The sequence below is a fragment of the Harmonia axyridis genome, chromosome 1 (assembly GCF_914767665.1).
Source record: "Harmonia axyridis chromosome 1, icHarAxyr1.1, whole genome shotgun sequence".
Lineage (NCBI taxonomy): Eukaryota > Metazoa > Arthropoda > Insecta > Coleoptera > Coccinellidae > Harmonia > Harmonia axyridis.
The window spans coordinates 79,335,452-79,358,375 of record NC_059501.1 but is presented as its reverse complement, the minus strand read 5'-3'; the positions used below and the strand labels follow the sequence as shown (position 1 = coordinate 79,358,375).

The 22,924-nt window shown below is 34.5% G+C and overlaps 3 protein-coding genes across 7 annotated transcripts in view; 1 reads left to right on the top strand and 2 right to left on the bottom strand.

The window, feature by feature from the left end:
• Nucleotides 1-22,924, top strand: part of LOC123680738 (protein prickle-like) — a 348,884-nt gene that overhangs the window by 301,434 nt on the left and 24,526 nt on the right. The window lies entirely within an intron of this gene.
• Nucleotides 1,091-12,616, bottom strand: LOC123680768 (neprilysin-2-like). 3 transcript variants are annotated; one of them, XM_045618841.1, is made up of 11 exons: nucleotides 12,474-12,616; nucleotides 10,087-10,235; nucleotides 7,589-7,633; nucleotides 5,428-5,906; nucleotides 5,186-5,341; nucleotides 4,322-4,530; nucleotides 3,058-3,219; nucleotides 2,761-3,007; nucleotides 2,267-2,420; nucleotides 1,901-2,151; nucleotides 1,091-1,467 (listed from the first exon to the last, which is right to left on the bottom strand). In XM_045618841.1, the coding sequence occupies exons 2-11, from the start codon at nucleotides 10,223-10,225 to the stop codon at nucleotides 1,138-1,140; spliced, it is 2,172 nt and encodes a 723-aa protein (XP_045474797.1). In that variant the 5' UTR covers nucleotides 10,226-10,235; nucleotides 12,474-12,616; the 3' UTR covers nucleotides 1,091-1,137. The 3 variants fall into 3 exon arrangements, with proteins under 3 accessions (XP_045474797.1, XP_045474786.1, XP_045474805.1); XM_045618830.1 differs by having other exon boundaries at nucleotides 10,087-10,637; nucleotides 12,474-12,590; XM_045618849.1 differs by lacking the exons at nucleotides 7,589-7,633; nucleotides 12,474-12,616 and having other exon boundaries at nucleotides 10,087-11,762.
• On the bottom strand, nucleotides 13,106-22,103 carry LOC123680779 (endothelin-converting enzyme 1-like). Its single transcript, XM_045618861.1, has 10 exons — nucleotides 21,944-22,103; nucleotides 21,735-21,853; nucleotides 16,790-17,280; nucleotides 15,541-15,687; nucleotides 15,099-15,313; nucleotides 14,904-15,038; nucleotides 14,425-14,671; nucleotides 14,147-14,315; nucleotides 13,842-14,086; nucleotides 13,106-13,736 (listed from the first exon to the last, which is right to left on the bottom strand). The coding sequence occupies exons 1-10, from the start codon at nucleotides 21,961-21,963 to the stop codon at nucleotides 13,398-13,400; spliced, it is 2,127 nt and encodes a 708-aa protein (XP_045474817.1). The 5' UTR covers nucleotides 21,964-22,103; the 3' UTR covers nucleotides 13,106-13,397.

The window sequence follows — 22,924 nt, the reverse complement described above, 5'->3', positions numbered from 1 at the left end:
TCCATTTGTTATACTCAGATTTGTAGCACTGACATCATGTTGGGACCGTTTGAACTTTGACATATCAACACAGTGCCGGCATCATTGATAATTGAAAAATCAATTTTTCATAATGAAATTCGAAACAGACTTTAGAACTGCTCGTCATGAAAGTGAATTTGTTAGCAATGAGAACTTTATAACTGCTATTATTCGCAAGGAAGAGATAATCCTAAAGCGAATTTTGTAAGTCACTCCAGTGAATAAAAGTCGAATAATATGCGAGTAGAAAACTAAACTTCGCCAACGACATCACAAATGTTTCGAATAGAAGGCACTCTGACATGACATTTAATGGTGTATATGTATGACCAGATAGATTGAGAACTCTTAAAGTATTGAATAGGTTTTCCACAAGATGTATCGTTTACATTTAGTAGAAAACTCTGTTATAAGTACATACTTTAAGGTATAAATCCCTAGGTTCACCACCGAGTACACTTTAATTTTATATGGTAGAAGAAACTCTGCTACTAACAGTCGAATAAATAAGTTGTGCCATTTCGTAAAATATTGTTTGTCACCCTTAAAGTTTGATGGACCAATGTATAATAATTATCTTCAGTGAACAATAACATATTTCTTGAGCAAATACATGCATAATATAATGTGTATATAGAAGTCGTAATAGTATATTATTCAACGAGCGGTTATATAGGTCATAACTCACGCAGATGAAGTTTCATTCATCAAGTGAGTTATGACCATTACCGCAAGTTGAATACTATACTTTATCTACCACTATAACAATAAATACCAAAATACAAGAATAGAGAAAGAACTTGAAAAACCCTTAAAAGTCACCAATAAACGTCAAAATTATCAAAGTAACATTCCTCCCCTCAATGACAATAATGGAATGTTCCCTTTCGGCCAACCAAATAGAAGCACAAAAGTATAGAAGCACAGATCCATCTTTTCCTATTGATTATAGTGAGTTATAGTAGTGGAATTATTATAACTCACGCTGTTTGTTAATAGATACTATTAATTTCTCAAAAGAAGTTGAATACTGAATATATAATTCAATAGAAGTAGTAAAAAAAAATTATTCAGTTCATTCTTTTATTAAATAATTAAATAATAATAACTAATCTATCAGTACAACACACATTTCACTTCCGGATTCATGAAGGATCCTGCAGGACAATGGAAATCCTTAGCGAACTGTGGCAAGTTTCTCAACCTATAATTTATCCTATACTCGCTGTTGGCGTGGAAGAACAACTCTGTTTCTAACAGTGGTTTTTTGCAGAGGAAAGTACCCGTCATTACCCAGAAAATTTGGTTGGGGGTCATATCTACACCGGGCAGTCTTGTTTCAACGCCATTCTCGTGCACGTAGTCTTGATAGAGGTCGTAGGCTATGTCTGTTCCGACAAAGTCGGCTATGTTTTCCTCTAGAGTTGAATTGACGTTCTGAGGGATCTGAAAAAGTTGAATGATACTATATTCTTCAATATTCTGTACAGGATCATTTTAACAATGAAAATATTTATTATTACACTTATATTGATACTCTAGGTACTTGATATTATTTCAAATTATAAAAATTGGTTAATGACTGAAATTAATTATAATAGCATAATTTTTGGTGACTACCAGACAATTTCTTTAATTTCGAAAAAAGTACCTCCTCGAGCGGGACTCGAACCCGCAACCTCCGAATTACTAGTCTAGTGCTCTCACCTATCGAGGAAATACTTTTTCCGGAATTGAAAAATTGTCTATTGGCCATCAGATGTTTGCTATCTTCATTTCAAATGACTGCACATGACTTAATTCTATTTGTATTTAATTTCCCATTCAAAAAATCATCGTATCAAAGTCGTGAATTATCAATAATAAATGACGTCCTCACCTCTCCGAATGTCTTGTTGTGAAAATATTTATATTCCTCTTCGAAACATTGAGAAGAATTTCCGAATGCCTTTGAAAAAGCATCGTTGTAGATGAAGTGAAATCTACCCCTCTTTTCTTCTGTCGTATTTCCCAGTTTCTCCATACTATGGGCGAACTCGTGACCTATAGTCGACACCAGAGATCCATAGTTCATGTAATTCGGACGATTTTTGTCATAGAAAACATCATGTAACAATGCAGAAGATAGCACTAGAATAAGAAGTTTATAGTAAAAAAAGTGCAATGGAAATTTTTTTCCATTTTGTAATGTTTCACTTATTGGTGGAAATAATATCTACTATTTTTCAAAGAAATCTATTCTTACCAAGATTATTGCTGAATCCATTATAGAGAGCATTGACGTTTGTGTACGGTTCCAAAGGTACCTTGTCTTTTCCTATTTTACCGAAAAAATGACTAACCCTATTGATTGAGGTCTTCGTCACTATATTGACTAGATCATCATCCTTAAAACGCAGCTGAAAAAAACAATGATCGTGATTTTCACTTTTATCTTCCACTTGTTTCATTATGATCAAAAAAGAACGTTTTTGCTGATTTTTTTTATATGATCAAATTCTGTTAAAGAAGCGACCTATGTAAATTTTGAATCATGAAATCCAAGGAATTCGAGATGAAAAACTTGAAACAATTAATATCAACCGACGTTACTGCTATGAAAAAAGCGGAAAAGTTGTTCCTCCTCAAATCAGAAAATGACCGGTCCGAGCGATTTTCCACATTTTCATTTCAAAGTCGGAAAATCGAGGTGTTAAGTTTCCGTTGGACCACCTTGAATATTCCCGAAGCATATCTTACGTCATTATATCCCAATTCTTCTTCAGCCTTTTCCGCATCAAAAACCAAGTCAGGACCACCGACATCGATCCCAATATTCCTCATTTCCGCCTCTATGTCCTCTTCTAACTTAATTTCCAAACGCGAAGAAGTTTTGAGCCTTCTAATCAGCGACCTCTTAACCTTCTCGAAAATATTTTTGAGCTCCCTTCTCACATCGGGATCTGTGTATCTCCTCACGTATTCAATTTCGGCAACATTGGAGAAACTGAAAGTCTGAATCAGTATTTGGATGAACTTTTGTGCTGAAATACTTACATCTCTTTAGCCAACTTCACGCATTCATCTTTCCTTTGATGTCTGTTAACTTTTTTATCAGGATACTGCGTCTTGAATTTTTCGTATCTGCTTCGGATATTATGAGTTAAAAATGGTATGAATTTTTCTATCATTTTCCAAATTATATAATTTCCCAATATCCTGAAATATAACAGGAATAGGTTAAAATCATGAATATGTTTTGGTATTCATCGGTTTCTTGACATACAGTGTGATGTGACACTGAGAAATATGGTATTAGTCGAGATATTTTAAGAGGGATTACCACCACGTGGTTTTTTGTACAGTGTTCGAAGTTGTACATTCACTTCATTTTCCTTCTTTTATCGAAACAAATAAGTAGAGGGCAGCACTATACGACGACCTTCACGAAAAACATCAAAGTTACCCAAAAAAAAAATCAAACTCCAAAAGATATATGCTTGTCAAAATTTCGGTACATATAGTTGAGTTTGGATCGAGATATGGTAGATTAAGTGACACTATATTTGTTGTTGTTTTAAAAATTTATAAAATCTAGTTTCATGTATCGAAGAAACACAATTTTTATTGGAAATAAAGTGTGCATAGAAATCAATGGGTTATAAAGTGTTACTGAGACTCTGCTCCATTGACACAACGGTTAAGAGATGGTATGTTAATTTTAAACGTGGTTGAAGAACCACCAACGAGTCATTACTGGCTTTTTGCAGACCTCAGAAGAATGCTCCTGGCAAAGATATTTGGGTCTAATGAAAAAGTGATTGCCAAGCTTAAATTCTATTTGGAAAGCAAAAATGAATCTTTCTACAAAAAAGTATTGAAAAGCCAGAGAAGCAATTGGGTGCATGTATCACTCTTGAAAATGATCATGTTCACGAATAAAAAAAAGCCAATATATATTCGAATTAGATATAGTCAAATATTCAACAGTGGGTCATCTTCTCACCTCTGCATTGTGACAACTTAGGGTAATCATTACTATTTAACCTTCGAACTGTCGATAATTCCTTGGGATAAGAAGTCATGCTTTCTTATGAGTCACCACAGAAATCTGAATTAGAACTCAACCCGCATGAAGAGATTAATGATCATCGTATAGGTAGCTTCAATTTGAAGACATTCATAAACGTTATTATCACTCCTTTTTTCCCATTCTGAATATAAATTAAACGAAAATATGAGGCCAAGAATAAGGTCATGAGGGATGCCGCCTCAAAATTGCCGTGTATTTTTTTAATTGAAAACTTGGAATGAGACCTACCTCTTCTTAGTGTTCAACAGAAGAATCTCAAGATCTATCAGATATCGCTCTGACCTTATGGAGATCAAATCGGTTTCTTTCAGGACCAGAGCATCTGACAACACAGCGTTGAGGAATTGCAACCAGGATATTCTAGGGTACTTGTCCTGAAATGCCTTCAGCGTCATATTTTTCGATGGAGCTGAGGAATTTCGAGCTAGTTCTATGATCTGCGAATCGAAACGAAATTATTCATGAACAAAGATTTTCGTATTAGGGCTAACCATAGAGTAATAAACATAGATAGAGGGAGTATACGCAATTTTACATGTCTTCAACATGGTTAGATTACGTTGTCGGATTGTGATATATTTTCAGATCCACAATTTCACTAAATCATTATGAATGTATATTATACTGAATGAAAAATATTTATTTGAGTTATTCCCGATTAAACATGCAAATTTGAATATTTGGAATCCGATATTTTTCCTAATTGTCAAATTTATAATAAGCAGAATATTTATTATTTTCTGTATCTACCTGCTGCAATCCAAGGTTTGGCAACTTTTGCTCTCCTAGTGTCATATGTTTTTTCACGTCGTTTGACGCGCTTAAAGTTTGTTTTCTGAATTTCTGATTATTTTAGGTATTCATCTCAATATATTTATAGTTGATATGAAACGTTGATCCACAATGGGACATAAAAATTGAGTTCTTTGTGGAGAATTTTGCGAATTAAGTGAAATATCGTATCACTAATATGTTTTCATTTCCGCGCGCTTCATGTCAAATTTAATAGTTCATGTTGGGGACAAAATTTGCTCACTGAAAATGACATATGCTCCCTCTATCTATGTTTATTACTCTGAGGGAGTTACTTACTCTGTGGAGTTGATTTTGGAACTGAGGTATATTCCTGACTTCCGGTCTGATTCCGAATGTTGGTGCGTGTAAGAAGATGGCAATATCGTGGATCAGCTCTACGTAGGGATCCATTGTTTCGTGCGATATGTAATTGACATCATCAGGAGGAGTTATCTGGTGAAAAAACATATGACAATTTTTTATTTATTGTATGTGTAGAGATGATTTGCGTTGAAATAGTAAATGCAGTCTCTTCTTACCTCTAAAATCGTTGTATTCTCATCAGTATAAGTAATAGACAACCCAATAAGTTTCTGAAAACTGAGTCCCAATTTCCTCGACCTTATCATCGTCTGCTTCCAGTCAAAGTTGTTCTCTTCCCAGAAATTATTCTTGATCACTGGCCATCCACCAATCGAATCTATGAGTGTCAAAAATTTATCGTTTTCGTCATTCTCAATAGCTGAAGTGTTCATGCAGCTTTTGTAAAACCTCCTCTGGAGTTGTAGGGAGTGAGTTGACGTATCATTGACGGTAGTCGTGATCAGAGATTCTATCTGCCCTTTCGTCCGGTCTTCCAGGTATTTAATAACTGGTGTTTTGTTGTATTCTACGGCTTTTTTGAGAAAGGAGCCACACACGAAGCCGTAGAAGTCGTCACATGGTCTTACAGAGAAGTCTACGTAGTCCAAAACATGAGTAGAAGCACTAACGCAATCCATCGTGAGACAAGTGTCATCTGAAAGTATTAGAATTAATTATATCCATTGAAACTCAACGTGTTCTGGTCAATTTCATTTCTGAGAATCAATTAACTGAAATCAGTACAACATTTGTAAAGGGTGTTTTTTTAGAGCTATATAACTTTAAATTGCAATTATACAATGATGGATTATTCGATTGACATGAATTTTATTTATCCGCAAGATAATCTTGTGGCATTACATTTTAAATATGATTTCTGGCATATGACCGCCACGGCTGGCTCGGATGTAGTCCAATCTGGACGTCCAATTTTCGATGACCTCTTCCAACATTTGTGGCCGTATATCGGCAATAACACGGCGAATGTTGTCTTCCGAATGGTCAAGGGTTTGTGCCTTATCCGCATAGATCAATGACTTTACATAGCCCCACAGAAAGTAGTCTAGCGGTGTTAAATCACAAGATCTTGGAGGCCAATTCACAGGTTCAAAACGTGAAATTAGGCGGTCACCAAACGTGTCTTTCAATAAATCGATTGTGGCACGAGCTGTGTGACATGTTGCGCCGTCTTGTTGGAACCACAGCTCCTGGACATCATGGTTGTTCAATTCAGGAATGATAAAGTTAGTGATCATGGCTCTATACCGATCACCATTGACTGTAACGTTATGGCCATCATCGTTTTTGAAGAAGTACGGACCAATGATTCCACCACCCCATAAAGCGCACCAAACAGTCAGTTTTTATGGATGTAACGGTGTTTCGACATACACTTGAGGATTAGCTTCACTCCAAATGCGGCAGTTTTGTTTGTTAACGTAGCCATTCAACCAGAAGTGCGCTTCATCGCTAAACAAAATAAAATGGACGTAGTGCGCGATATGTATTCCGCACAGAACCATTATTTTCGAAATAAAATTGCACTATTTGCAAGCGTGGTTCAGTGAGTCTATTCATGATGAATTGCCAAACCAAACTGAGAATAAATCATTTGACAGCTGTTAAATCGGTCGCTATCTTGATCAGTAATGCCAACTTAAAGTTATATACTTCGAAAAAAAAACATCTGTTACTACTTCCTTGCTTTCAACTTTTTTGATCGCCCTCTAAGGTTACTTAGCTTTCTGTTATTTTTTATTACGTAGAGCTCAAGCAATAAGATAATAAAAATTAGATTTCTATCTTTTGCCCAACTAGAGATATGAAGCACTGCTCCACTGTTGCAGGATTCTGTATAATGTACATCTCGGGGATTAATAAAAACCGTTTCCAAATTATGTTAATTGATTCAGCAATCTGTCAAATCTTTTCTCTTCAGTCTCATGCAAATCACCGCTAACCATTAAATATTTTATCTCTTCTCATCATGCAAATGGACTCTGATATCAAACAACTCAATTCTACACTGACACCTTTATCCAAACATATTAGTAAGCTTTTAAATAATGAATATTTCATGGACATCAGCTGGAGTAAATAGACAAGAATTTCTTCTCAATTTTATTATCTCCATTTTGGTCTTTGTATAACCTACTTTCGAAGAGTTAGATTGAAATTGAAGGCTTCAAGTTTGACAGTCATTGCATTTATACAGCTTGGCAAGAGTGAAATTGAAGAATATGGAAAGCTTCAAAGATTTGAAAAGATTTACACTTCTAATTATTATTCCTAATGGAAGTGAGGAGAATTGAAGCCAATAAATTTGAAAAGAAATACCTTCTTCATGAATTGCTGTTGCCTCTATTTTTGTGTTCGTTCGTCCTACAAATCGTTCATGAATCAGTTTATAATTCAATAGAAATGAGAAAATTCAGAGCAATAGAAAATGAGACAGGTGGGAAAAATCGTGAAAACTATGGACATATTACTAAATAAATAGTCATATACTTTATATATTTCATGGAAAAAATCTAATAGACATAGAAAAAAACAAAAAAAAAAAAGATTTCTTGCCTAACTTAAACTAGATAATTTGAAAGGAATATCATTTTACAGAATATAATTACTACTAGGTTTACTTGAATTAATGTTAAGTATCCACACTACTACTATCCCAGTCACCCAAAATTTCAAATATGCCAGTTAAATGAGATTCAAGGTTGAGACATATTCTGTTAATTAATTAAATGATGTCATCTTATGACTTCAGGTATATCTTGTAGTATTTAGAATCGCAAAAATTTAAATAACTGTGCCTTACACAAGCACAACGTATTCTGAATAATTTTTAAATTGGACCAACAATTTTTTCATTGAAAAAACTGTTGTTGAAAACTCATGAAGAACTTTTGTTCGAGATCAATTATATCCAGCCGTACGGCTGGCTGCCGTATACCAGATAACTCTCGAACGGCCAGCTATAGAGACTTGAAATTGTCAGGGTGGTTAAGTTCTTTATTGGGTGAAATCATTTTATTTATTCCAAAGTTATACTCATAAGCCATAGTAAACTTTGTTTTCTGAATTATCTATCCGACCGAACTAAAATTTAAAAATCATGTGCAAAATGGTGGAACGAAGATATACAATTTAAAATAGTTATAATGGCAACACTGTGAATTTTTTTTTGACAATTTTTATGTCATTTGTGTTCAGTAAGTTATACTATTCAATCATGGAAGGATACACGCTTCAACAACGGTTGGAAATTGTAATATTGAAATCATTGCTTATTTGGGAATACTGAGAGACATTCAAGAAGAATTCATGACATTATTCAGTCAATCGCCTCACTATTTGACCTATTGCAAGTACTGAGCCGTACTCGGTACCAGTTTCAAATTTGTGAACAATATGGGAAATAGTGAGTCGATTACTGAATAATATCATTCATGAATTCATATTGAATTACTCTCAGTATGCTCAAAGGTGCACGGATTTTGATAAAACAATTCAACAATTTGTAAACGTTGTTGAAAGGTATCTATATTTTCATGATCAATTGGCATAACCTAAAAAACACGAACGACGAAATAATATACAAAATTGCCACAATCTTTCCTATTGGAAAAGCCTATAAAATCGCATATGTAGAAAGAACCCAATGGGCACAGGTACGTTGAAATAACGTTGTGAAATGATTGTGTAACCAACCGTTTATTATCAATACAAATATCGTGGAAAATAAATTTATTTACTCGAAGTATTATATCAATATTTAACGTTATTTTAAACGTATAAATATTATTTTTTATTATGATATCAACAGAAACATTGATCAAATACTATATGAACAATTGTTTTATATTCAAGTATTTTACATAACAAATAATAGACACTTATGTATTATTCTAGTTGTATGTGTGGCCATTGGGAAGGAACCTCAAGCATTTTCATATGCAGTTATACTTGTCCTCAAGAATATTTCGATGGATGGCATTTTATGTTTTCAGTTTATGTCACTTTGCAAATTGATAGAGTAGTTGTAATATTAGTAATTTTCGAATCAGAAGGCGAACAAAATTTCGAACGCTCTAACCTATCCTGAAAATTCCAAGTTTCTCTAAGTTCTTACGTTTGAAAGTTATCGTGGTTCTGAATAGATTCGTTATCAATGAGTCGAACCCTCAGAGTAACAAACATATATAGAGTAAGCAGTATTTTGTCCCTAACATGAACCATCAAATTTGACACGAAGCGCGCGGAAATGAAAACCTTTCAGTGATATTTCACTCAATTCGCGAGTTTGTCCACAAAGAACGCACTTCTCATGTTCCATAATGAATTAACGTTTCATATTTACTCAAAATTTATTGAAATAAAAACCTAACTATATCAGAAATTCAGAAAACAAACTTCAAGCGCGCCAAACGACGTGAAACAACCGATGACACTAGGAGAGCAAAAGTTGCCAAACCTTGGATTTCAGCAGGTAGATACAGAAAATAATAAATATTCTGTTTATTATAAATTTGACAATGGGGAAAAATATCAAATCCCAAATATTCAAATTTGCATATTGAATCGGGAATGACTCAAATAATTATAAGTCATTCAATATAATATACATTCATAAGGATATAGCAAAATTATGGATTTGAAAATATATCTCAATCCGACAAAGTAATCTAACCATGTTGGGGACATGTAAAATTGCGTATACTCCCTCTATCTATGTTTATTACTCTATGGTCGAGCTTTACCATTTAAGACCTTCACGAAATAATAAATAAAACATAAGAATGAAAAAAGAAACAGTATAATTGCAACCTCACCTCCACTGGCGAATATCGCATAGAGAATTATCACCAGCAGCACCAAACTCAGGACCAGAACGAACAGCAGCAGTCTCTTCTCCAAATCGCTCCTGCTCTCCCAAAACACCTCCAATCTGCCCATTTCTCCAAACGACATCTCTTCGAACCTGAAACGAACCGACCCGGCAAACTTCACATAATAAGTAACGGTACACCGACTGATCTGTCGAGCTCTCGAAGATTTTAATTGATGCTGGACTGCGCTCGTGTGCCGTGTGATCTAATACCGTGTCAAGTCAATGGACAATCATCTGTGACTAACTCCTCCAATTATACGATGTAGGTAGAATTAATTCGGTGATATTTTGGCATTCCTGCAGCACCGCAGCTGCTTCCAATTGATGTTGACGTTCTGTTTTCCTCTCTCTGAGGTTGGACCACTGCTAGCCGGAAGAGGAGATCAATCGGTGTTGTCGCTTTTCCGTTGATAGTGGCGAATTAAGTAGGCTATTTTTACGTTGGATCCCGGAAATACGCTAATGACACATCTGTACAATTTTTACGCGCTTCTAGGACAATACGAAAACAACGGTTAATGGATAACGGTGGATAGAAAGGTTAATTAACAATACACTCAATAACTTCCGGGCCCAACCAGTAAAATTGCATTTTTCTTAGAAATTCCACTTTAGATTAGAGGAGGGGCGAGATATAAACCGACCCGCATGCACCTTGACCTAAAGATCTATTGTGCATAAATTCAACTTTAATACTCAACCTACAATGCTCCTGTAATTCTTCATACATTTTCTGTGAAAAGATTAGTATTTCCTTTCGAAATAGGCTTCAACCTATACCATCACTTCTTCAGTGGAGGCATTACTTGATCAATACTCGTGTTAAACGCAACAATAATTGGCAAGATCATTGGGAATGACGCAACAAGCCATTTCAAAACGCCTGAAAGTCATGGGAATGATTCAGAAACAAGGAAATCGGGTGCCGTACGAGTTGAAGCCGAGATATGTTGAATGGCGTTTGTTTGATTGTGAACATCTGCTTGCCAGGCAAAAACGGAGGGGATTTCTACATTGTGACTGGAGTCGAGAAATGGGCTCATTACGGTAATCCAAGCGCAGAAAATCATGGGTATATCCCGACGGTATATCGACGGCCAAACCGAATAATCAAGCTCAGTATTTGGTGGGACCAGCTCGGCGTTAAGTATTATGAGTTGTTAAAATCAACTGAAGCAATCACAGGAAGCCGTTATCGAACGCAATCAATGCGTTTGAGCCGAGCATTGAAAGACAAACGGCCGCAATACAACGAGAGACATGATGAAGTGATTTTACAGCATAACACTGCTCGACCCCATGTTGTGAAAATGGTCAAGACATACTTGGAAACGTTGAAACGGGAAGTCTTACCCATCCCACCGTATTCTCTTCATATTCTTCATACAACAACAAATATAGCATCACTTAACCTTAAATATATGATATCTATCCAGACTCAACAGTGTGTTACGAATCTTTTGCACCTCAGGACCACGAGAGAAAAGTGGTATGACACTGGCGGTCCAATATGTGCGCCAGGCCTAGACTTATTGAGTGTATAGTGTTATTCCACCCCAATTGAATGGATAATCAAACTGTCATAACTACGAAACCATAAGGCAACTATTTAAACATTATATACTAGATTTTATAATGTAATAATAATAATAATAAAGTTTATTTGCACACAACCTAATATAATATTCTATTAAATATTGCAAATAAACATGGCAACATGTTTGAATATTTCCTAAAAAAAAGTTTTCAAGGCAAATTATGGCACTTATCGGACTAGAATAGATCTCGAAAACGCTCAAAGATGTTTTGAGTATTTGCTGAACTTTGTAAATCAACAAAATATACTGGATACAAAAGGCAAAAATCAATAGAAACAGAATAGGTTTATCTGTCCTACATCTATCTGATTTGAAATTGTAGGATGTATTCTCAAAATGTGAGAAGTAAATCTCTGAGAACAAAATACTTCCATGATATGCTATCCATCGATATTTTTCCATGCAAAGTTTATATATTACCTACGACAACAGTTGTCACATCAAAAATGGTCTACTAGTAAATAATTTTTTGGCATAGAAGAATAAGCAGGAAATACTCATATGGAATATAATTATTAAAAGCTTATTATTTTGGATAATACTAACGGTTTCGGAGTATGAAATTTATAAAACATATTATGTTCGATTATTGTGAAAGTATAAAATATCTGTCAACAGGATTACTTTCGAAATTGAAACTTGAATTTTCCATACCTAAGTATTCCAATCACTGATAAAAATTCTCTTTTCAAAAATTAAATCATCTAATTTTCCCGCTTCAAGTACTTACAAGATTCAACAAAATGGGATTATATCACATTTGCTGAACACTAAACTGTTGGTTCAGAGAAATGTGTAGATATCTCTACAAAACAATTGATGTAAGGTTCAGAGTTCATACATTCATATAAGAATAGGACGAAACATCATTACCTTTTCATCTGGCATTATGAATGATGTGCATTGAAAAGTGACGTCATAAACTTGAAGCAGAACAATCCATTTCAAATATATCTATTTTATTAATGAGATCTAAAATTTCATCTTACTCTATCTTATTTTTCCTGATTCAATTTGTTCTGAATTAATAAATTATTCATTCTAAATAACTCCATGACGAAAAGGTGAATACGCTTCTCGAATAAATAATATAATTGGTCCGCCATGTCGGATTCACGGTTGTGAGGAATACTAAATCGGTCGGCAACCATACATACACGTTTAGAGTTGAAGGTCGTCAGATTAGTTGCCTACTACACCATCACCATCAGGTATCAATAATTGAATGAATGATTCAGGTGAATCACATTCAAAATACAATGTATTTTTCGAAACTATTAGTTTTTCATGATAACTGAAATGAAGTAAGAGACCGGATTATTTTCTAGGAGATTTTAAGGAGGATATGAATAAAAGAAAATCTACGAGGCACTTCTGCAGTTCTTTAATTGACGCTGAATAACAGAGAATCTACAAAAATATTCTATAGTCAAACAATTTCAAAGTAATGAATTCTTATTTACAATGATTTGATCTACATTAGCTGTCTTATGTCCTTCATTAAAAAAATAATGAGTTGTCGAATTCATCTGAAACGCTCAGAAGAAATCTTTTCTGATAAGAACTATGGCATATATTCATAAAATTAATACATCGATCATGTGATTTCAAAGATTCACTGAATCACTAAATAAATAACGTACATAGAGCGAATTCAAAGAATTCTGCATTTTTGCTTGGGGTTCATGAAGGAACCCTCAGGACAATTGAAGTCCTTGGCGAAATACTTGGAGTTTCTTGCGCCCGCAGTTACCCTAAACAAAGGAATAGCGTGGACGTCTTCTGCATTCATATCTGTTGCGTCATCGTCTAGTTTCCTGAAGCACAAGAAGGTGCCGGTTTGTATCCAGAATATCTGCTTGGGAGTCAGTGGTATTCCAGGAAGTGACTTCTCTTCTCCATACTTCTCCAACCACCTACCATATGCCTCATAGGCCACGTCTATCCCAACCAGGTCAGCCAAATTCTCCTCAAGGGTGAGAGTACCGTTTAACTATAAAAACATACCGAATTCCATCAAAATATGATTATTCCAGATGTGAACATGATTTGAAATAAGGTGACCCCCATGGGTCCATTTTGGGGAACTATTCTTTACCTTATATGTGAAAGGAATCTGCTCATATTCATCGATTGCGCATTTCTTCGTTTTGTTGAACGCATCAACTGTAGCGTTGGTCCACCAATCTACTTGCTCGTTGTTCTTTAAGAGAACCTGTCTACCAGCTTCTCCAAAACCATGCTGGAGCTCATGGCCTATAACTCTCCCTATGGATCCGTAGTTCATGAAAGCTGGGAACTTGTAGTTGAAGAAGACCGAATTCAAGATAGGTGCAGGTATAACTGAAAATCAGAGGTAAAAGGGTTTAAATGAATTATCAAAATAGATGGATCAGAACTTACTCATGACGTTCAGAGGGGTTGCAAAGAAAGCGTTGACCTGATTCACTGAGTGGAAGAATACATCCCAGTTTTCTGGTGGTTTCTCGTTTACTTTTTCCCAGATGTGTTTATTCTCCCTTATTCTTTTTTCTCTGAAGATTTGATAAGGTACGTCTGACGAGTATTCAATCTGAAATGAAAAAAATTATTGTAGATTTTATAAGAATCTTTGCCAGTCCGGTGCTCGAGCTTTCAAACTATGAGTGAGTAAATTAAATACTAGACCAACTTTATCTTACCCCGTCAACACCAAGCAGTTTATCAAACTTGTCGACATCATAAAGAACTTCATCAGCACCCACAACTTTTTCTATGAGCTGAGCCTTTTCAGCACCCCTCTTTTTGGTTTCTTCGTCCATCCAAGTAGATGCTTTGATGTGCTCAATAAACACTTCCTTCATTATATCGACCAATTCTTCCAGTTGTTCTCTTACATATGGATTTGTTTTTTTCCGTATGTATATTGTTTCTTTCAAATACTTGAAGCTGAAACAACAATTATTGTTAATCAGTAAAATTTAAATTCGAAGAAGTACAAGCTCAAATGGAAATAAAATAACGTGGAATAAAAATTATTCAACGATTGAATTATTCCTTGGTGTATAAATATTTTTTCATAGAGGTTTTTTCATAAGTAGTGCAATAAATTCGAATTAATAATAGATATTTGGTATTTCTTGTTTTTGTGCAGTCTAGTGACTTAATAAGTTTTTCATACCTTTCATCGGTCAATTGGAAGCATTTCTTGAACCTATCCTGGGTTTCATCACCTTTGTAGGCATCTCTCACGTCTTCTCTCAAGAAATCACGTGATTTATGAATAATGGACCACACATAATAATCAGAAATTACCCTGCAAATTTAAAGGAGAATTTAGTTGATTGGTTCAAGCGATGATTCTGGTAATACCAACCATTTTGGTGTGTTATTCAGCAACTTGATAAGTTTTTTACAATACTCGCTGAGAGATCCGAAGATAACTTCAGTATCAGTTTTAAACTCTCTGACTCCCTTTGAAAGCCCATTCAAGAGTTTTAACCATGGAATTTGAGGACATTCCTGTATCAAGTCTTTTACTGTTGAAACTTCATCTTCTCCATTTCCACTGTCTTCATAATCAATTGCCAACTAGTAACATTTGCTAAATTAATAGTTGCACAAAATTCCCATTTATATTCATTAATATAGATGATTGGCACAAATTTTACTTCTAATTTTAACATCAATTGCAAAAATGAAGAAAGACTCAGTTGAATAGTTTCGAATATATCATTTATAAGCCAATTTTCGATCTTCATTGATAAATTCCGTTTTTTATTTGCTAAACCAAGTGTTACCATATAATATAAATTTACCTCTTTCAAATCCTTGAAGAACTGGTATATTGTTTTGATATCATCTGAAGCACTGCTTGGTGCGTCAAAAGCAGCAGCTATTTGTGACATGATGCCCATGAACTCCATTCTAGTCATTTTAAGATCATTGAGAATAGAAGCTGAGATCTGTAATATTGATTAATTAGGTAATAGCTATCATGAAACCAAAGTACATTCATTTCAAACTTCAAAAAAAGCTCTTTTCTAGAGATCATCTTCGCCTGTGTTGTTGATAGGGGGTAACCCCCTACACTCAGAACAATTGAATCTAAGGTGAAAATTGGAGAAAATACGATTAAAATATTCATAGAACTAATGATTTCAAATGTAATTAAGGATAATTCTTGTTGTCAATGCCAAGTATTATGGGAATGTCGTTAAAGCAGATAAGACGTTGTAATTTATTGAGATGAAATTTAGATTAAATAATGCGTAAGCCTATAAAAAAAAGTCGAGTTCATTTGACCATACCCTTGAAAACTGCATAAGTAAAGTCAGAAGTCAACTATAGTTTGTTGGCCTTTAAATCCTTGTTTATTTAGAGTTTAGAACTGCTTAAAATCATCACTTAAATTTCGACATTTTTTCGGAGTAGGACCCCCAGTTCCCCTTTTTAAAGTAGACTGTTACATATCCCCATATCCCCGACTGCTCCAAAAAATTATTGATTATTTATTAAAACATTGTATCAACAACATTTCATTGTTATTCAGAGAGCTACGATTATATAATTGATTAAATTAAAATAAGGAAAATAAACGATGGGTTTTTTGATGAGTTATTAGAAGATGGAATGATTCAGAACACGGAATCGTAAGTCAATATTTACAAATAAATTAATAAAAAAAGGAGCAGGAAAACACTATGCTCACTACGCTGAGGACATTTTAATTGATTTGTATGAACAACTATTTGAATTGCATCCAGTTTTCTAGACGTTATAACTGCACGTTTCCTATTTTAACTCTTCCGGTTACAACTGCAACCGCTGAAAGAATTGTATCTTTGATTTGAATTGTTTGTGCTCTTTATCTCTTATTAACAACTTTTAATTATAGCAGCATTTTTTGTATCTCTTATGAAAATCTCATCCTTACTTTGAGCCCTCTCACATATTTTGATGCAGGGTCTCTCTAAGAGGCAGTGGTAAATCTTTGTTCTCCATAAACTGATTCGTGTAAATAGTTTTTCTATATAATTATGTACTGTTACCCTTAAGGTTGCTCACCCTCAAAACGGTAGTGTTCTCAGAAGTCTCTTCAGGCTTTAAATCAAAGAACCCAATAACAGGAACCCCCATCTGTACAGCCTTAACTTGCCAATCCAACCAATTAAAAGAAGAGGAATCCCAACCAGTAGCATTGAGCAAATGCCACCCTCCCAGCTCGTTGATAGCCTCCAAGAAGTTGGCGTCCTTATCAGATTCGATCCTGCTCTCATTCATGCACGCCTGGTAGAACATCTTCATGGCCACGTTGGCCTTGGAGTCCTTCTTCCTCACGGGGTCCACGATGATGGCCTTCTGCTCATTCTCCACCAGCTTCATGATCTCCTTGATGGGCGTGGTGGCGTCGTTCTTCACGGCGTCCTTTATGTAATGGCCGCACACGTAGTGGTAGAAGTCTTTGCAGGGATCGACTTTGAGATCGACGAAGTCTAGGAGTTGGGCTGAGGCCTTGACGCATTTCTTTTCCACGCATACCTCCTCGGATGGCGAACCTGAAATAGATATCGATATGGTGGTCAGGGAGTTGTTGGTGTGCTGGAATGAATTATTTATGTGTCTATTATTAAGACGGTGTCCGTTTGGGAATTTTTTAGCCAGCGGTTATTCGATAGGTTTGGCTTCGATCGAGGTTGGTCAACTTTGTGTGGATGAGTGAAGTCTTCGCAAAACCTTTTTAATAGCGTTTAATGTTTTCCTTTTACATTATAGTTTTGATTTGCTCCTTTATCGTTCAGACCATAATAATTTTGATTTGTTAAAAATAAAAATGCATATTCGTTTATCGTAGCAATGGTATGAAGTCTCCAAATTCGACATAATTTTCACAAAACTATTTTGACGAACTTTTTTGTGGTATAATCAAGAAAAGTTGGTATGTTTTACCGATTGATTACAAGAGTTGCCTGGAATTGGTACTTATGACGTCTACACAGGGTGCTGGTGAATCACTGTGGCAAACTTAGAGAGGTACGCCACTGAAATATTTCAAGCTAATAATCATTTTTGAATGCCTCGTTCGATTTGTGACAAACTTAGAGCAATAAACATAGATAGAGGGAGTTGACGCAATTTCTGCATGTCCCCAACATGGTTAGGTTACGTTGTCGGATTGATATTTTCAAATCCACAATTTTACTATATCATTATGAATGTATATTATATTGAATGAGATATATTTATTTGAGTGATTCCCGATTAAATATGCAAATTTGAATATTTGGAATCCGATATTTTTCCTAATCGTCGAATTCATAATAAGCAGAATATTTATTATTTTCTGTATCTACCTGCTGAAAACCAAGCTTTGGCAACTTTTGCTCTCCTAGTGTCATCGGTTGTTTCACGTCGTTTGGCGCGCTTGAAGTTTGGTTTCTGACTTTCTCATAGATTTAGGTATTCATCTCAATATATTTTGAGTTAATATGAAACGTTGATTTACTTTGGGACATAAGAAGTGCGTACTTTGCGGAAAAACTCTTGAATTGAGTGACATATCGTATCACTGATATATTTTCATTTTTGCGCGGTTCATGTCAAATTTGATAATTTATGTTAGGGACAAAATTTGTTCACTGAAAATGACATATGCTCCCTCTATCTATGTTTAAGTTTATTACTCTGAGCTGACAAATAATCTTTCATAACATTTTTCCTATGGAATGCCGTTTATATTAAAAAAAAACTTCACTTGAATATATTCTCAGTGAAAAATACGCGTTAAGATGTTTCATTTTGAATAGAAAAATTCAATTCAGATAGCTCAGAACTCAGAAGCGAACCATTTGTCTTAGTTATTTTGTGAATTAATAAATCGAAATATTGTCCACCGAGATTTTGATGGAATTCGTGAAGTTTTCGGGAATATACAGCCGCATATGTGCGAATTTTTCATGGAAATATTCATGAAGGGGATTTGGTAGTGGAAGCCATTTCGCTGATATAGTTTTCCATCATTAATGCCATACCTTCCTCTTAAGAATCATTTGATTTTTCTTATTTATAATACAAGTGCCGAAGGCATTGATATATATTCTTTCACGAATGGGCCTTATGTACGAGTATTATACATTATTTTTCTCTAATTCAACAAATTTTTCATTGAAATTTATAGAATCTTTCCATAAATATCGTTCAGTAATTTTTGCATTGAAAAATGTTAGATGTCAAAAAAGTTTTTTGTATCACAAATTTGACAGATAATAAATAAATTCGTGGCGGGAGAGTTCCCGAATACCAACATATTGAAATAATAAAATATAACTGTTCAAATCTGCGATTTTGTTCTGCAAGATGTGGCAGAATGAACTGATAAGTCACAGAATTAGATAAAGAATTCTATTCTAGCATTATTTCAAGCAATTCAGAAAATAACCAAGCTATCGATAGTTTAATGAATCTTTTATGTTCTGCACGATTTTTTTAAAGTGAAAATCCCGGATCTTACCGCTGTTTCGAAGGAATAATTTATATGTATTTTGTGTTTTATTGTCTGATGTTCGGTTCCTTTCTGATACAGCCATACAACTTAAGACCCAATAGATATTGACAACGACTCAAACGAACTTCGCAATCTAAAGCGTTTAAATCGATTGTCTGTATTAAAATCACGTACGTAGGAAGAAATGCAAATTTATATATCCATGGTTCGCGTGGTTGTTATGGTCACTACTATATGCTTGAAGTAAAAGATCGACGAAATGCAGACAGACAGACCATGCGATTATTTAACGCTGTGATGGTTCGTGGCCTTCAAAATCAACATCATGATATGGCGTCAAAATAGTTCGACTAGTTCACATCATATTATTATTGCTCGACCTAGAACTGTAATTAATTGATCAATTAATCAACCATTCCATTATTGTATTTTATTTTTAGACACCTATCTCACACCACTCTTATATGGTCCGAAATATTCATGATGTAGATCAACAACTGAATTTTTTTTTGACGGTTGAAAAAATTAGCATACCTAACGAATGTTTGGTTATAATTCTACCCGCAGAAAAAATGCATATTTTACAATGTTCCATTACTTCCTCGTATCTCACCTGTCCCAAAAAATTGTATGTCGAGGGGTTTGAACTCAAGGTTATTGATACCGATCTGCTAATACATTTAATTTGTAAATTAAATTTTTAAAAATTTTATCTCTTATGCTACTAACGCCACGACTTCACCATAAAAAATATCTTATTACACATTCCATTACAGTTTCCAGTTTCATTATTGTATACAGGGTGTTACACAGTGAAAAAGACTTCAGGGAGTGATTCTTCATGAAAAAATAATGACACTTAAAGAGTGTTGAAGTTTTTTTTTTCAAAACTGACTATTTATTATTATTCCAACGCTTATAAAGCATCTTCGTTATTATTGAGCAAATATTATCTAAATGTGGATTTGCATAATAAATAGAAATTAAAGTCGAGCATCTGCTCATTCTGCAATATTTTTGAGGATTCTACCTACTCAAATAAAACGAAGCATTTTCGTAATCCCTTTTATCTCTCTCATTGTGTCAAGTTATCAATTTTCACTTCCTCTAAAACCAACCGAATGTCACCTCGATTAACAGATTATTTTTTATCAAACTCTTTTTGACCTTCATAAATTCGGTCATTTGATCTTTATAAAGCCTCCGTGGGAATATCTATAGGAAGCATCTAAAGAAAATTGAGTTCCTTAATCTTTACTCGACGAGTAATATTATATCAATTCGGTCTAACGGTTGCTTATTGTTGTTTTGTCAACAATCTTTCATGCACTTTTTTGCTGTAGATTTATTTTTGTGACTATTGATTTTATAAATAGGTAATAATGGGCTTATCAAACTTATTATTAATTATTTTCGTTCCTGCTACTTTGTTCTAGACGAGTTCTAGATAATATATGTTTTCTTATGTTCAGTTTTGGATAAAAATTGAATGCTACTACTTTCAACTTCATATAAATGTTGGCTGGACCTTCCTAACATCGGTTCATTAAGATTGATACGAAATATTTGGAAAATTTCCAGTGAAAATCAAGAAATATTATATTATAAATAGATTTCATTTCTTGCAAATTTCAAATTCAGATGTATATAAATTCTTAAATGACTGACGCTATAAATCTTCAACAAAATTATGGAAAAAAATCTCCCCAAACTTCTACAATGGAAAACAGCATGTGTTTAAGTTTTCGCATTCAAAAATATCAAAATGAAAGGCGCAATAATTGTTTCTTTAGTTTTCAGTCTCATATTTTTTAACTTTATTGATAAAAGCGGTCCTTCACATGAAATCACTGAAAGGTTAATATTTCTGAAAAAGAACTATCGCACTATATTGAGGTACTATTAACAATTTCGACAAATTATCTAAACAAAAATCAAAAACGCACATGTGTTTTTTTTCTGATAAATTGTCTTTTTCATCGCTCCACCACACAAAATGCCAAATGAATTCTAAAATTTGGGCAATTGACCATTAGTTTTTTTATTCATTGCGAAAATTGTATAACACACATAAACTGACGATATAGAGAATTGTAAACAAACTAAATGACATGTGACGCTTATACTCCGCGTTATAATAATACAGGACAGTGTTGTGCCGGCCTTTTTAAATGAGTAAAAAAATAATTAGATAATAAAATCGGAGAACCATCTGAAAACATTGCATATTTATGATACTAATTTTTTGTATCAATCTTCATAGCCGAATTCTAAGTTAGTCCAAGAAGAATAAGACTTTTTTTGTTGAGTAAAAAAAGACGCTTGGCTCTCAGTTCAACAATTTTTCGGCTTTACAATTTTCCTGCTTTACAAATTTTTCCAGCTTTACAATTTTTCAGCTTTACAATTTTTTATTCATGTTTTTTTTTTCGAAGCTGAAAATTGTAAAGCTAAGCGTGATTTCTTCAACTAGATAATCAAAAAATCTTCACCAAGTGTTAGACTTACAGTTTTTGGTGAAATAGAGCACCAAGAACACCACAGCGAGAACGGACACCAAAACAACAGCACCGATCAAACCTTTCTCCAGACCGCTCCTTCCCCTCCTTTTCTCTCCTTGAGCGCGGCTACAAACAAGAACAACAGAATGAGAAATGTATGAAAAACATCGACAATCTCGAAATTCGGATATTTCAGGAAAACTTGAAAAAATTTACTTTTTGCTGGGTTCCAGCATCTTGCCAAACACAGGTCACGGCGCGAACTGAGCGCGTATATTTTAAAATGCGGTGAGCCGTGACAACAAGTTCTGGATCCGCAAACAGGTTATAAACAAACGCGCCACTTGCGTAACAGCGAAAGAATGCAGTGACAGCCCGCTAGCTTCTCGGCAGAGCCAATTTTTTTGCGATTGTAAGCGAACTGGACGCCCAGATGTCAGCACCGTTTGACGTTCACTACGTAGCGTTGTCTCGATCGACCTAAGCGCTGCTGTTTAGGGTCAGTTTCATAAACGAAAGTAAAGTCACGTTTTCCGTAAGAAGTATCCTTTACAAATGAAATGTTTTTCATAAACCTATTTTGAGGTTATAAAAAGGATTAAGGTGTCCTTTCTCATAAAGTTCCGATATTGGCCCTTTATGTCAAGAAAGGGATCCTTTTCTTCATACATGCTCTATGACTACAAAACATAACCTCATTCTGTTGTGTCATTTCCATCGCACGTTTTCCTTCTCCATACAAACTTTTTTTGTTAAAATTATCATATTTAAAATTAAGGACCTTCATTTACTTCTACTTTATACACAAAATTTCAATTCAATTTCAATTTTAATTCAACATCAATTTCAATATCTATGAAATAGTGCCAAACACAGACAATAAATCACTAGTTCTCACAGGAGGAAATTTAACTCTTACGAATAAAAGGAAGCTTTCTCTAAAAGACGGTCGAAATATGTTCATGAAACCGGAGCCACTTCAAGCTACATTTGAAGGCGACTTTCTTATAAAACGGTCTTTATCATATAAATTATAAAACTGGCCCTAAATATCCAATCTGGAGTTTTTAGGTTGGAATTAATATGAAATTGGTTCGTGCTTCTGCCAAAGGAGTTGCTGATGTATATATTCTATATGTATATTTTTCAAGAACGCACAAACCCAGATATTTTGCTGTGATACATGGAAATTTGTCA